Source organism: Schistocerca gregaria, chromosome X, assembly GCF_023897955.1.
Source record: "Schistocerca gregaria isolate iqSchGreg1 chromosome X, iqSchGreg1.2, whole genome shotgun sequence".
Classification (NCBI taxonomy): domain Eukaryota; kingdom Metazoa; phylum Arthropoda; class Insecta; order Orthoptera; family Acrididae; genus Schistocerca; species Schistocerca gregaria.
Window position 1 is genome coordinate 140,645,314 of NC_064931.1, and position 17,363 is coordinate 140,662,676.

A 17,363-nucleotide genomic window follows, 5' to 3' on the forward strand; every position below is an offset into this window, starting at 1 on the left:
GTGGCATGCAACGGATATTCTATGTTGATAGCAGATGTGAAAGTGTTCCAGTCAGTCTTGGGAAGAACCCACCTGGGCAGGCGTCGAGATGAGGGATGTGGCTGTAGGGACAGGGAAAGTGGAAAATGGTCACTACCACACAAATCGTCATGTGCTCTCCAGTGTATAGATAGAAGGCCAGGACTGCAAACAGAGGGATCAATGGTCAAAAATGCGCCATGTGCCTCACTGAAATTTGCGGGGGCACCTGTACTTAGGAGGCTAAGGTCGAGGCGAGTGTGTAGGTCCTCAACATCTTTGCCGCAGCCAACCTTGGCTCCATCCCACAAAGGGTTATGGGCGTTAAAATCACCCAGGAGCAGAGAGGTGGTGGAAGATGTGAAATGAGTGTAACCAAAACACGGGGTGGTGATTCACCATCTGGAGGGAGGTAGATGTTACAGTTGGTAATTTCCTGCAGTGTCCTCACCCTGACAGCCACAGCTTCCAAAGGTGCTTGAACGGTCATAAGCTACAGCCAGAGGTGAGGACGAATATACACACTCCACCTGACAGTCTGTCACAGGCAGGACAGTTTTTGTACTGCCCCAGTAGCCGTGAAGGGCAGGGGTCCACATTGCGAGAAACCAGATCTATTCAAGGATAATGCAAGAAGCAGGTGTACTGCTTAAGAGGTGATGTAACTCAGCAAGGTGAGAGAAACAACCGCATCAGTTCCACTGGAGAATTACTCTTTCTCTCGTCTGGGGTGGCATGGAGTGACCAGGGATGCAAATTGGGTCTCAGCATCACCGCTCGCCACTGGTTGAGTGTCGTCATCCAGTACCATTGCATCCGAGGCATCAGCGAGGTCTAGGTCCTCAGGGGACGCCAGAATCTCTACCTAGTCCTCTGACGCAGATCTGTTGGGGTGTGCTGGTGTAGGGGCCAGTGGAGGCTCCCTTTTAGTAGTAGATTACTTCTTTGAAGTTTAGCTGTCTCGCTGATCCTTGGGGGCTTGCCAGGAGGGCTTCTTGGAAGTAACTTCAGGGACAGAGGACGACCTTGAAGCCCTTCGACCAGCAGCCAGTGGCACTTTCAACCCATGGCTGGTGTCCACAGGGCCACAGTTGGGGGGGGGGGGCGACTTTGGAAGGTAGAGGCGTCCCAAGGGAACCCTACTGCATAACAGGAGCTGGAGGAGGCTGTTGCAAGTCGTCCCAAGGGAACCCTACTGCATAACAGAAGCTGGAGGAGGCTGTTGCATACATGGCTTGGGGGAGGGGAAAGATGTCCTCGGCATTTGGGGGGTGAGATGCTCCCAAAATAGATGCTCTGAGAGTAACAGAAGAAGATGTCCCCCCAGCCTGCTGCACGGGGGAAGGAAGGTGAGCAGACCTGAGGGCCAGCTGGAGGACATGTGCCCAAATTTCCAACATTTAAAGCACCACGCAGGGGGAGGGGCATGGGGTTTGACGTCACACTGGTAAACCATAACCTTGACCTTTTCAGGTAATGAATCATCCTCAAAGGCCAAGATAAAGGCACCAGTGGCAAATATATTGTCTTTGGGTTCCTGTAAACGCGATGGACGAAATGAACACCCCCACTGTACTAACTTGGCAAGTAACTCGTCAATCGGACTGTAACAGGAGGTCGCGATGAAAATTAATTCCCTGGATCATATTGAGTCTTTTGTGGGGACTGACCAAAACAGGGATATCACCAAGCTTGTCACAGGCGGTTACCGCTCGGAACTGGGTTGGGGATGCTGTCTGAATCAAAATCGACCCTTGGCGCATTTTGGATAATGCTGTCACTTCCCCAAACTTACGTTCCAGGTGCCCAAACAAAAACAGAGGCTTCGTTTCCATAAAGGAGTATCCATCAGTTCTTCTGCAAACTAAGTAATGTGGCGAATAAGGACCCAGTCGCTCTGAAGACCTACGTCCCTCCCAAGGTGTTGCTAGGAAGAGGAACGATTTAGGGTCATATCTGTCAGTGTTGTAATCAACCTTTCCTTTCTTAGAGACTGCTAGGGCCATTCGGTCTTCAGCAAAAGATGACTTAATCTGCTTCATAATGGGTCATCTGCCCTGATGCCACTCACTCTGATAAGGGGCGCTCCCCACGAGCTCCTACCTAGCCACAACAAAGGCCATCTGGCAACGATGGCCATTGCCGGGAGTCGGGATACCCCAGGTCGACAGGCATCTACTCCTTGACATACATGCCGAGTTTACAGCTCAGGCATCAGCTGTGCGATCCCTGTGTGATTAGGAAGCTATCATTAATTGGCTACATGACGGTCCCAGCACAGCGGGCTGGCTATTGTGCTGCATATTAGGCGCACAGAAATCCACTATTCTCATTGGAGCGAAAGAGGACAGGAGACGACGGAAGAAGATGACATACCACGGAGAGTGTCCTTGCCAAGACAGTTGATTTGCAGGTGGAAATGGAAAGCCATGGCAAGAGGTTCAGGAGAACCAATCTAAGGGCACTATGGATAACTCATGCATTACATTGGGCGTCCTTACATATATGGACCGCACTTCTGTAGAATTTGGAAAAATGGAGGACAAACCCTACAGGGGACCAACACATAAAGGTCGAAAGATGTACGACTCCTTTCAGTCACCTTTTAGGACAGGGAGAAATTCCTCGGGCCTATTCGAAAAACTACACACCAAGACGGAAGTGCAGTATTAATCTCTTGGAGATACGGCAGCAGCGAGTCTTTGTATATAACCGCGAAGCAATTTCTGTGTTTCATCCTCAGTGTGAGGGTGAGAGGATCACCGAAAGGGGCACCAGCTTGTCGATTATAAGCTACTACAGTGTTTAGGGCGGTATTAGTCTTTTGGAGATACGTAGGCAGGGAGTCAGTAGTATGCAATCGCCAAGCAATTTCAGTGTGCCATGGTCAGCGTGAGAGTGCAAGAATAACGGTTACAAGCTACTGGAGTCCTGACGGCGGTATTCGACTCTCTTTACATACGTTAGCAAGAAGCCTGTAGCATGCAATCGCGAAGCGATTTCTACGTCGTTTCGTCAGTGTGAGGATGCAAGGATAACCGTAAAGGGGCAGCAGTTCATCGAGTTCATCGGTTACAAGCTACTACAGTCCCGAGGTCGATATGAGACTCTTTTTAGATACGTCGGCAGGGATCCTGCAGTAATCTATCGGAAAACACTTTCTGTGTCGCATGGTCAGTGTGAGGGTGCGAGAATAACAGTGAAGGGGCAGTGGTCATCGGTTACGAGCTGCTAGAGTCAAGAGGGCATTATTTGTCTCTGATCCTCGCACCCTCATACTGACAATGCGAGACAAAATACTTCGCGATTCCATGCTACAGGCTCGCTGCCGACATACGTTGTTTGACAACTGTAAATTGCATAAAACGTGCACTAAATGTCGAAAATATTCTCGAAATTTGGACTGTGCGTGGAATTTTACTGTATTTCCTTTATCACTTTCGGCGTGATAAATATGAAGTTAGGTCTCATCGTTTATTTTGGTCATGTATAAATATTTTGTCTTAATGTAACGTAAATGTTATGCTTTATTTGTAAAGTATATGTTCTGTTGTCTCATGAACATGTTGACTGGAATGTACCCGTGTATTTACAAATGCAGTGGTACTTTTACGTACACGAATTTCATTTTTCGATGTATAATAAACGTTTCTAACTTACTTTCTCATAAATAAAAATATTAGGAAATTGTGATCAGATTGTGCTAGCTTGTTATCGAGCTCCAGTATTGTTCACTTTCATTTTCCGAAGATGTTTACCGATAAGTATCCACACGTAAGTAAACGCTGCACCTAGTTAACCTACTGCTGGATGGTCAATCTTACGTAAGATTGTTGTGGTAGTTCCAACAGGTGTGAATGTGTCAGGATGTATGTGTGTTATACAGCGTAGGTTGGCGATAAGTACTTTTCCTTCTCAACACAATTTTCTCAGATCAAACTGAACGGTTTCGCCAACTGAGTTAACGACCAACTAGAAAAAAATATTTACTGATTGACGATACTAGATTTTACATACTATATCATCGACTGGGCAATTTTATTGAAATAAAAGCTGGTAATTGAAAGCGTCGAAGCTGTGAGGTCTGCCTTCTACATGTGGTACATTAATATTCAGTCTAGTTACACGTTTGATAAGCAGGTTAGGAATCTTGATTCTCAAAGTACTTACAATTTATCCAATGGAATTTGGGGAAACTGCGTGGAAACTATTATCATTTACTAAGTAACGACACTGATTTAATACGTGATTTATTTTCTACTGTGTTGATTTGTGTACTTGTATGTAGTCATGATCTTTACTGTGTACGGCGAACTGGGTTAGTGTCGGAGCGAACAGCACATTCCTATTCCTCCTCCTCCTCCTCCTCCTCCCCCCAATCACCACCAGGCTTAGGAGGAGGGGAGGGGAAGTGGCATGTACCGGTTGATCTGGATGGTACAGAGCCACACTTTGCGCGCCACTTGCTTCCTGGAGAGACGCATGTCAGGCAGTTCAGTCTTATGTTTTAGTGCTTGGACATCCACAAAACGTCTCTATGGCAAGGAGTATTCCTGAGCAGAATAGCCTGTTTTTCTGAGTTACTCTAGAGAGCAACTTTCAATACTCAAATATATGTACAGTTTCTGGAAATATGTTCACACAGGTCGAACGACAGATTGATGGTTAGTCCACAATTTTCATTTTGTGTTGCCATGCTAGAAAATACACCAGAAGCTCTAAAATGTAAGACACACGTAGGCTGGAACATCGATCTAGACACTATTGCAATAGCCGCTTTTTTCCAGCTTTTGTGAGAGTATAGTACCACCAGTTTAAATACACTCCTGGAAATTGAAGTAAGAACACCGTGAATTCATTGTCCCAGGAAGGGGAAACTTTGACACATTCCTGGGGTCAGATACATCACATGATCACATTGATAGAACCACAGGCACATAGACACAGGCAACAGAGCATGCACAATGTCGGCACTAGTACAGTGTATATCCTCCTTTCGCAGCAATGCAGGCTGCTATTCTCCCATGGAGACGATCGTAGAGATGCTGGATGTAGTCCTGTGGAACGGCTTGCCATGCCATTTCCACCTGGTGCCTCAGTTGGACCAGCGTTCGTGTTGGACGTGCAGACCGCGTGAGACGACGCTTCATCCAGTCCCAAACATGCTCAATGGGGGACAGATCCGGAGATCTTGCTGGCCAGGGTAGTTGACTTACACCTTGTAGAGCACGTTGGGTGGCACGGGATACATGCGGACGTGCATTGTCCTGTTGGAACAGCAAGTTCCCTTGCCGGTCTAGGAATGGTAGAACGATGGGTTCGATGACGGTTTGGATTTACCGTGCACTATTCAGTGTCCCCTCGACGATCACCAGAGGTTACGCCAGTGTAGGAGATCGCTCCCCACACCATGATGCCGGGTGTTGGCCCTGTGTGCCTCGGTCGTATGCAGTCCTGATTGTGGCGCTCACCTGCACGGCGCCAAACACGCATACGACCATCATTGGCACCAAGGCAGAAGCGACTCTCATCGCTGAAGACGACATGTCTCCATTCGTCCCTCCATTCACGCCTGTCACGACACCACTGGAGGCGAGCTGCACGATGTTGGGGCGTGAGCGGAAGACGGCCTAACGGTGTGCGGGACCGTAGCCCAGCTTCATGGAGACGGTTGCGAATGGTCCTCGCCTATACCCCAGGAGCAACAGTGTCCCTAATTTGCTGGGAGGTGGCGGTGCGGTCCACTACGGCACTGCGTACGATCCTACGGTCTTGGCGTGATCCGTGCGTCGCTGCGGTCCGGTCCCAGGTTGACGGGCACGTGCACCTTCCGCCGACCACTGGCGACAACATCGATGTACTGTGGAGACCTCACGCCCCACGTGTTGAGCAATTCGGCGGTACGTCCACCGGGCTTCCCGCATGCCCACTATACGCCCTCGCTCAAAGTCCGTCAACTACACATACGGTTCACGTCCACGCTGTCGCTGCATGCTACCAGTGTTAAAGACTGCGATGGAGCTCCGTATGCCACGGCAAACTGGCTGACACTGACGGCGGCGGTGCACAAATGCTGCGCAGCTAGCGCCATTCGACGGCCAACACCGCGGTTCCTGGTGTGTCCGCTGTGCCGTGCGTGTGATCATTGCTTGTACAGCCCTCTCGCAGTGTCGGGAGCAAGTATGGTGGGTCTGACACACCGGTGTCAATGTGTTCTTTCCATTTCCAGGAGTGTATATCGTAGGGAGGAGACGACATGCAACTTATCTTAGTCGCAATCGCTAACTGGAGGTGGAAAAACGTTCACTCTGAGCTCTGCTTTCAGGTGCAACACAGTTTGGCTCTCAGCAGACACTTTGGATTCTGCTCCGAGTTTGGGCATGTCGGTCAGGATCATTCAGACGGAGACTCAACACGTACTTCTGCTTCAGACCTCGTCCGAAGAAGGCGCAGCAGCTGTGCGCAAACAGGCGTCCTGGAGCGTCACAGACACCACCTGCAGCCAACACATTCGCACTTTAGGGATCTTTAAATTCGCAAGCAGTGCCAGCAGTATACTCACTTATACCGAGCATGATGATTACTTGTCAAGTTGCAGATTTTAGTAAATTTTTAATATGTTCGTGTGTAAGGTGTCAGGCAAATCCAACACCTTACATGAAAACCCTGACGTGATAAGCAAATCCAGTAGTATGTCACATAGCTCCGAATAAATCGTGACATTAAATTAACCAAAGTAATACGAGTAACGAGTGAGCAAATGGAATACCACAGACTAACACAAGAATGCCTAAATGCATGTCGTACCTCCCCACCGTGAGGCAGACGCAGTTCCGAGGGGAGAAACGAGGACAGAAGCCGAGAGCAGAACCGTGTTAAGCTAGGAAAGAGAGGGGCTGGACACCCACGCCGTGAGCCTACCTGTACAACTATACAACCCGCACGTTTTAGCGTCAGGCTTTTTCGCGTCTCAGGTATGTCAAGGACAACCCCCAGCCCATGTTAAAAGCTAGAGCCCTCCAGAAAAGCAGTATAGATCTTACGATAACACAAAAAGGGCCACTACCACCCGCAAGTTTTAGCGTGAGACTTTTGCGCATGTCTGTTACATTAGGATCACTCCCCAGCCCATGTTAAAAGATAGAGCCCTCCAGTAGAGCAGTATAGATCTCACGATAACGCTAAAAGGACCACACTAGCTGCAGGTTTTAGCGTGAGACTTTTTAGCGTCTCTGTTACGTTGCAAACTTTAAAAACATTGCCCCACCACGAAAAGTATAACGTTTCCCATTGGATAGACAGAATTTTTGTAGGCGGAGCGTAAGGTTAACATTGAGACCCTGATTGGTCAGATGAAAACACAGCCAGATAGCTTTTTTAAACTAACTTCGGTAAATTGTAGTAAGGAGAAGTTAGTGGAGAGTTGGTTCCGAGACGGCGAGCTGGATGGCTGCTGCGCCGGCCGCTGCCGCCCTGACGCTGCTTAAACACCGACAAGGTAATGAACGCACGCGATGCCGCATTTTTGAGCGCATAAGGCTTCACTCAGAACTGCAGAAGTCTCATCTGTTACACCCCCTTTTTGCGTAATACTAGTGTCGATCGTTAATTAAAACTCATGGTGTTCACATTTGCCACTTGAGGAACAGATCTGAAACGCGATGATTTTTCTTTTATATAGTTATTGAGAAGCCACATCAGCCACTATAATTTATGACAAGTTAAATAAGTAATGAAAGATAATTGAGGGTCACTGTAGACCATTTTTATAGTTTTCTCTTTTGTGAAACTTAAATTTAAACCTAGATTATAGATGTGATATGGCATAGGTCATCCTTCGGTCGATTGTAGTACTTGGAAACCCATTTAGGGAATATTCGTTCACATTTTTGTTGAACGCTGTTGGTTTTTACCATCCTGTATTAAAGCATTTCCTTTTATCAATAGTGCAATTTGTAAACGATGTTTTGTGATTAGAATAAATTTCCAATGGTAAACTTAACTGCTTTTTCGACGTTATTTTACCAGCTAACTAAAAATAGGAAAGCCTTGAACCCTTTCCACTAAATTTAGTTAGTATTAAGATTCTTTTACAGGGAGTGCAGTGGAGCTGACGCTGAGATCATTTAGTACTTGGTTATATCATCGCTAGTCTCACTGAACTCTTCTGAATTCTACATGTCATGTGTGGTCTGGCGTCTCCTTACCAGCAGCAGGTCCCAGGTTCAAACTAGTTAATTCCCTAAAAAACACGCTCAGAGCGTCGTTGCGCGAAAGTGGTAGGGAGACACGATATAGTACAATCAGACACCACCATGAATGTTTAGACGTGAGCTGAATATACGAAAATTTATCTTTTCCTTGAACTTTGCCCTTCTCAGGTTATCCCAGAATTGCTTTTCTTGGTTTTATTGTGATTGTTACACCAGGAGTAAGCTTTCATTGAATTTGACAATGTTTAAAGTTCAAAGAAAGGCAGCACGTTTTGTATTATTGTGAAATATGGGAGAGAGAGTGGCAGAAATGACTCAGGATTTGGGCTGGGCATCACTAAAAGGAAGGCGTTTTACGTTGTAACGGAATCTTCTCACGAAATTCCAATCACCAACTTTCCATGCGAATGCGAAAATATTTTGTTGACACTGACCTACATAGGGAGGATCGATCACCTCATCAAAATAAGGGAAATCAGAGCTCGTACGGAAAGATATAGGTGTCCACTCTTTCCGAGCGGCCGGTCGAGGTGGCCGAGCGGTTCTAGGCGCTTCAGTCTGGAACCGCGCGACTGCTACGGTCGCAGGTTCGAATCCTGCCTCGGGCATGGATGTGTGTGATACCCTTAGGTTAGTTAGGTTTGAGTAGTTCTAAGTTCTAGGGGACTGATGACCTCAGAAGTTAAGTCCCATAGTGCTTAGAGCCATTTGAGCCTTTCCGAGCGCTATATGAGTTTGGAATAATAGATAATATGGAAGGTGATTCGCTGAACTCCTTGCCAGACACTTAAATGTGATTTGCTGAGCATCTACGTAAATATGGAAGTCAATTATAGTTAAAATTTGGATTTATTATATCTCAGAATTTTGATTTCTTAGTCGTATCTTTTCATAGTTAGCTAAAATTTGTGGTTATGCCCATCCATTAATCTATTGCTGGGACGAAAATTCGTGTAACTCCGCTGCGCAGTGTGTAATTAGCATGTTTGTCAGAAATTAAGTAGGCAACTAGCTAGCGTCTCTCCAACAGCTTTAATTTGACAATGGGTACTTTAGCGGTGGATGGGAATAGTGTGTCCGCTAAGCGTATTTTATTTGATGGGTTGAAACCACACAACGTTGAATCTTTCAGCGCAGACACTGAAGGTCTAAAGACAAAATATTTGTGTTAACGGTTCCTAAAGAGACTGGCTAATGAAGATCCAATGAAGATCTGATTTCAAGGTACTGGTCGGCTTTTCTATTGTGAGAATGTAATTCAGCAGGCTAAAAATGGCTGAATCGATCTTTATCTATGTGGTTAGATCAATATTTTGTTTCATCTGTGCTGATATATTGGTATTTAATACCGTTGTTGGTGTGTCTTCCAGTAAATGACACTCAGGATCCATTCCAGACAGTTAATACCAGTGCGAGTGTGGTGGCAGCCGTGTTGGAAACTACTTCCTATTCTATATAAATCCACGACTTGCCAATCACTCGCTTGGCTAAAATCCTATTCCATATTTTCACCTGTTAGCGCAGTCTTACATTCGGTTATGGATACTGTCTGAAAGCCAAAGTTTGATCACAGAGCCTTATCAATCGGTCTATCACTAGGCGCCTTGATTACAGTTCAGCTGACTCTCATGCAACCAGACAAAGTAATTCCTTCCTAGACTCTCAGCCAATGAGGCTATCTACACGTCCCCTGCATGCTCAGGTTTTTGTAGAAGACCACACTGCATTGTGGATTAGGTAGCCATTTCTTAGCTGCAGCTTACAGAATGTTAGGCGAACATTTGTTTTCTCTACATTTACACAATTACATTTTAACTATTTTCTGGTATAACCGTGTGCCATTTGTAGAAAGTTCGGCCTCAGTAGCATTCAGAGCTATCTAAACATGCAGTAATCAATACTGGTTCTTCATTGTCTGCCGTGCATATAGGTCTACGTCAACATCACTCGTTCGTCGATTAGATTAGTACTTGTTCCATAGATCATGAATACGACACTTTGTAATGATGTGGAACATGTCAGGTTAATAAAAGGTGTCTATACAAGATACATTACACAAAATATTACACGACAATATTTTTAGTTTTTTTGTGGGTTAGGGGAAATTACCCACTTACTACATTCAAAAATTGATGAAATGAGTAGGAGGAGTTGCCATTAAGAAATTCTTTTACTTTCCTTTTAAATGCTATATGGCTATCTGTCAGACTTTTGATGCTATTAGGTAAATTACCACAGACTTTTGTGGCAGCATAATTTACCCCCTTCTGTGCCAAAGTTAGATTTAACCGTGAGTAGTGGATATCATCCTTTCTCCCAGTGTTATAGCCATGTACACTGCTAATACTTTTGAGTTCGTTCGGATTGTTAATTTCGTAAGTGAATATATATACACTATAGCACTGAAAGACCTAAGTCGAAACAAGGCCCCAGGAGTAGACAACATTCCATTAGAACTACTGACAGCCTTGGGAGAGCCAGTCCTGACAAAACTCTACCATATGGTGAGCAAGACGTATGAGACAGGCGAAATACCCTCAGACTTCAAGAAGAATATAATAATTCCGATCCCAAAGAAAGCAGGTGTTGACAGATGTGAAAATTACCGAACTATCAGTTTAATAAGTCACAGCTGCAAATTACTAACACGAATTCTTTACAGAAGAATGGAAAAACTAGTAGAAGCCGACCTCGGGGAAGATCAGTTCGGATTCCGTAGAAATACTGGAACACGTGAGGCAATACTGACCTTACGACTTATCTTAGAGGAAAGATTAAGGAAAGACAAACCTACGTTCCTAGCATTTGTAGACTTAGAGAAAGCTTTTGACAATGTTGACTGGAATACTCTCTTTCAAATTCTAAAGGTGGCAGGGGTAAAATACAGGGAGCGAAAGGCTATTTACAATTTGTACAGAAAGCAGATGGCAGTTATACGAGTCGAGGGGCATGAAAGGGAAGCAGTGGGTGGGAAGTGAGTGAGACAGGGTTGTAGCTTATCTCCGATGTTATTCAATCTGTATATTGAGCAAGCGGTAAAGGAAACAAAAGAAAAATTCGGAGTAGGTATTAAAATCCATGGAGAAGAAATAAAAACTTCATGGTTCGCCGATGACATTGTAATTCTGTCAGAGACAGCAAAGGACTTGGAAGAGCAGTTGAATGGAATGGACAGTGTCTTGAAAGGAGGATATAACATGAACATCAACAAAAGCAAAACGAGGATAATGGAATGTAGTCGAATTAAGGCGGATGATGCTGAGGGAATTAGATTAGGAAATGAAACACTTCAAGTAGTAAAGGAGTTTTGCTATTTGGGGAGCAAAATAACTGATGATGGTCGAAGTAGAGAGGATATAAAATGTAGACTGGCAATGGCAAGGGAAGCGTTTCTGAAGAGGAGAAATTTGTTAACATCGTGTATAGATTTAAGTGTCAGGAAGTCATTTCTGAAAGTATTTGTATGGAGTGTAGCCATGTATGGAAGTGAAACTTGGACGATAAATAGTTTGGACAAGAAGAGAATAGAAGCTTTCGAAATGTGGTGCTACAGAAGAATGCTGAAGATTAGATGGGTAGATCACATAACTAATGAGGAAGTGTTGAACAGGGTTGGGGAGAAGAGAAGTTTGTGGCACAACTTGACCAGAAGAAGGGATCGGTTGGTAGGACGTGTTCTGAGGCATCAAGGGATCACCAATTTAGTATTGGAGGGCAGTGTGGAGGGCAAAAATCGTAGAGGGAGACCAAGAGATGAATACACTAAGCAGATTCAGAAGGATGTAGGTTGCAGTAGGTACTGGGAGATGAAGCTTGCACAGGATAGAGTAGCATGGAGAGCTGCATCAAACCAGTCTCACAACAACCACAACAACAACCACAACCACAACCACAACAACCACAACCACAACCACAACAACCACAACCACAACCACCACAACCACAACCACCACCACCACCACAACAACAACAACAACCACCACCACCACAACAACAACAACAACCACCACCACCACAACAACAACCACCACCACCACCACCACCACCACCACCACCACAACAACAACAACAACAACAACAACAACAACAACAACCACCACAACAACAACAACCACCACAACAACAACAACCACCACAACAACAACAACCACCACAACAACAACAACCACCACAACAACAACAACCACCACAACAACAACAACCACCACCACCACAACAACAACAACAACAACAACCACAACAACAACAACCACAACAACCACCACAACCACAACAACAACAACAACAACAACAACAACAACAACAACCACCACCACCACAACCACAACAACAACAACAACAACAACAACAACAACAACCACCACCACCACCACAACAACAACAACAACAACAACAACAACAACCACCACAACAACAACAACAACAACCACAACAACAACAACAACCACAACAACAACAACAACCACAACAACAACCACAACAACAACAACAACCACAACAACAACAACAACCACAACAACAACAACCACAACAACAACAACAACCACAACAACAACAACAACCACAACAACAACAACAACCACAACAACAACCACAACAACAACCACAACAACAACCACAACAACAACAACAACCACAACAACAACCACAACAACAACAACAACCACAACAACAACAACAACCACAACAACAACAACCACAACAACAACAACCACAACAACAACAACCACAACAACAACAACCACAACAACAACCACAACAACAACCACAACAACAACCACAACAACAACCACAACAACAACCACAACAACAACCACAACAACAACCACAACAACAACATATTGTGAGGCTACAGAGAAGATCTCTAGCTCTTTAAATAAGTGTGTGCAGGATGATCTTGGATGAGCTCCAGCAATTATTCTGATTACACACTTTTGTGCAATGAACACTCTTTTAGTCAGTGATGAGTTACCCCCAGGACATGATGCCATACGAAAACAGAATGAAAATGGTCGTGGTAAGCTAATTTACTGAGATGTCTATCGCCCAAAATTTGCAATGACCCTAATAGCATAAATAGCTTAACTCAAACGTTTCAGCAGATCTTCAGTGTGCTGTTTCCAGTTCAACCCCTCATCAATGCATACACCTAGAAATTTTTAATATTCTGCCTTAGCTACCGGTTTCTCATCAAAGTCTAAATTTATTAATGGTGTCATTTCATTTACTGTGTGGAACTGTATGATTCTGTTTGTCAAAGTTTAATGATTGCCCATTTACAGAGAATCACTTAATGATTTTCTGAAAAATCGCCGTTTACAATTTCACCAGTTAATTCTTGTCTGTTGTGTGATAGCTATACTTTTATCATCGGAAAAAAGTACCAGCTTTGCATCTTCGTGAATATAGAATGGCAAGTCATTAATATATATTAAGAACAGCAGAGGACACAAGACCGAACCTTGTGGCACTCCATTCTTGATTGTTCCTCAGTTTGAGAAATCACCAGTTTATTGCATATTATGTGAACTGCTTATTTGAACTTTCTGCACTCTTCCAGTCGGGTATGATTTAAACCATTTAAGCGCTGTCCCATTCATACCACAGTAATTGATGAGCTTATCTAGAAGTATTCCATGATTTACACAATCAAAAGCCTTTGAGAGATCACAAAAAAAACCTCCCAACAGGTGACTTCCGGTTACTCAGAGCATTTAATATTTCATTACTGAAAGTATATATAGCATTTTCCGTTGATAAACCTTTCTGGAAACCGAAGGGACATTTTGTTAAAATTATTTTTACGAAGTTGTGAAGCTACTCTACAATACATTACTTTTCAAGAATTTTTGATAAGGCAGTCAGAAGAGAGATTGGGCAGTAGTTTTTGACATCAGACGTATCCCCTTTTTTATGGAGTGCTTTAACAATCTGGGAAAATACCCTGCTTCAGAGAGCTATTACATACATGGCTAAGAATCCCACTTATCTCTTGGGAACAAGAGATGTCCTGCTGGAAATGCCATTAATTCCACATGAGCTTTTATTCTTGAATGTGTTACCTTCCTAATCTCAGAAGGAGAGGTGGGTGGAATTTCAATTTTATCAAATTGTGTGGGTAAGGCCTTTTCCATTAACTGCCTTGCATCTTTTAATGAAAATTTAGATCCTATTTTCTCTACACCATTTAAGAAATGATTATTCAAAATGTTTTCGACTTCCAGCTTCTTGATTGTCAAGTTTCCATTTGCTTTGGTGGTAACGCCGTCATCCCGTACTCTTGGTTGCCATGTCTTCCTTGTAATAATATTCCAAATTGTTTTGATTTTGTTATCAGAGGTATGAATCTCAGACATGATGCATATGCTTCTGAACTTTTTTAATAACCTTTCTCAATGTAGCACAGTTTTTGTATGTGGCTGTTTTTGGGTTATTGCTCTTTCTAGTCAGATACCGATCCCTTTTGAGGTTACAAGATATTTTTATTCCTTTAGTAAGCCAAGGTTTTTGCATTGTTTCGTATAATTAGATTTAACTACTTTCTTTGGGAAACAGTTTTTAATTCTCTTACAAATGTATCATAAAATAGCTTCGGGTTCCTTGTACATCTCATCCCAGTCTAACTGCATAATATTTCCCTGAAATTTCCGATTGTTGAGTCATTAATTAAACGCACAACTTTGGATGGTAGTTTTGAGTCACTTAATTGAGATGTCATATACTGTAACTAGCTGAGCACCATGATCAGAAAGGCCATTCTCAACAGGACAAGAATTTAGGTTTTTAAACTTTTCTTGGTCTAAAAAGTATAATCTATCAATGTGCTGCTGTCCTTTACTATCTGAGTAGGAAAATTAATGACATATGAAAATTGAAAGCACCAAGTAATTCTTCCTATTATACTCTTTCAGTGAATCAACATTGATGTCCCCACAAATAATTTGCTTTCTCCTATCCGACTGATAGCACAACAAGGCATCCAAGTTTTCCAGGAATAAATGAAAGTTTCCTGAAGGGGGACCTATATACTGTTACAATTACAAAAGAGCCCTCCTTCAGTTTGACAGGCACATGCTTCTATGTTTCTCTACACAAAACTTGTTTGTATCTAAGCTTTTTACACAGTTTTAACTTTTAACATGTATAGCAACTCCTCCTCTCAACTTATTCGCTACTCTTATGTAGAGATAGTTTATAACCACTGATATTTAACTTTACCGTATCAGACACAATGTGATTCTCAGACTGGCATACTATGTCTACTACATTATCAGATTCAGTGTAATCTAAACAAACCAGGAGCTCGTCTACTTTATTCTTGAATCCCAGAATATTTTGGTGAAAAACTGTTACATTATTTACTTTACTGATGTGAGAGTCTTGAGTTTTGGACCTCTTTAGCACCTGCCTGCCTAAACTTCTCATTGGACACTGATATTAGTCTAAAAAAAGAGGTACAGAGGTACATCAGTGTGTACATGTCCTGTCTCCCCCCCCCCCCCTTATGGATTTCGCTAACAACCCTGCCCGTTTGCCCTTCACTTTCCTATTTAGGTGTAGGCCATGCCTTGCGAAATCCCCAGTATCAATAGCCTCGACAGGAACCAATCCAATGTCAGAGTGGCCGCCCTACACAACTGATCCAACTTCATATTTACCCTCCTGACAGAGGGGTTCGACTGGGGCTGGTCACGCTGCACGAAAGCAGGCACCAGCCCAACGTTGGTAAGGATCGCTGCAGAGGCTATTTTCAGCAGGTCACAATCAATACTGCAGCCCTGATCCCTATGAATACTGTATTCCCCTCCACCCACTATCACATGATCCTGCTTTGTGAAATCCTTGCAGAAGGAACCTATATCCTCTTCCACCTGGCTAAGGCATTCACTTCGATACAGTTTGTGACCTGGTACCTGTCACCTAATTTTTCCTGCAAAATCTGGCCCACCACTTCCATGGCTGTAACCTAGCAACAGAATTCTTACTTTCTATATTTTTTGCAACCGTTGGTTTCCTAGTGAGATTCTGTTGCATCTTAACTAGATTTACTTCTACTGGAGCCTCTTACTTAACTGAGGTAGCGAGGCAAATCTATTGGTCGTGCCAATTGGGAAACTGTCAGACACTGTCCTCTTTCTGTGGCCCCTGTTCCAGCTACCACTTCCCACCACTGTTTACCCTCCTCCCACTTAACCTTTTCAGTTCCTCCCTCGCTCGGTCCAAATTAGCCTGAAGGGTTCTAGTTTTCTCCTCCTGTTCAGCTATAATCCTATGTCTTGAGCAAACCCTGCAAACGAGTTGACGAGTCTCGTTTGCTTCCTCAATTCCCACGCCACTACAATTTCCCCAATGGAACCACTGTCACAACAGCTGCACAAAATGCCTGAAATAACTTTCCTACTGCAGCTCACACACTTTGTATCCATGGTAGTTTCGAAATTAGTCGAGAGACTTACTTAGTGATAACGGTAATATATTAAACACAGGTGCAAAAGGACACTGAATATATTTTGGGAACTACTGTGTAAGTAAACTATTACAAAATGCATTTAAATTTGTGGTATAACGCTAAACATGGATGATCGAAAATTAGGCCTTAACAACCCAAAGTAACCAAAACCAACTTTTCGTGATTACTGGAACAATATGCAAATAAAAGAACTTAATACTGAGCTTGAGGAGTACAATGAAGAACGTATTAAAGCAGTTAAAAGTGTTCAGCTACAATTAATTACAAACTAAATTACTTACCTTTCACGAGAGCTCTTCCTCCGTACGTGCGGCCTTGTGCAGGGCTACCAACAGCAGTTAGTATTACAGGTATTTTAGGGTGTATGTGATTTTCTCCTCTGTTAACGTTATATTTTATTTCCAAATGGTCCATCTGGTGACTTATCCGCTGTATTGGAAACCTTGTGAATATATCAGATTAATATTTTAAATTACTCCCCACTTGCAATGTTTAATTTACGACGTCTTATGAACATGGCAAGTGCTTCTTTGGTCTTCGGTAACAGCAGCGTGGGTGGTAATATGCCATACTACGAATACTTCGACTGCAGCAGAAATCCACCACGAATCGCGTTCAGGCTGCTGTTTCTAACTTTCTCTAGAAATTTAAATCCAGTTTAC

General features: G+C 43.6%; 1 protein-coding gene across 1 annotated transcript; it reads left to right on the forward strand.

Annotated features, from left to right (window-relative positions):
• Positions 1 to 12,645: 12,645 nt before the first annotated feature.
• Positions 12,646 to 12,951, forward strand: LOC126297577 (nuclear transcription factor Y subunit beta-like; the record flags this gene model as incomplete). The annotated part of the gene is made up of 1 exon (XM_049988543.1): positions 12,646 to 12,951. A coding segment is annotated over one exon (306 nt), but the record flags the coding sequence as incomplete, so codon positions are not given.
• Positions 12,952 to 17,363: the final 4,412 nt, after the last annotated feature.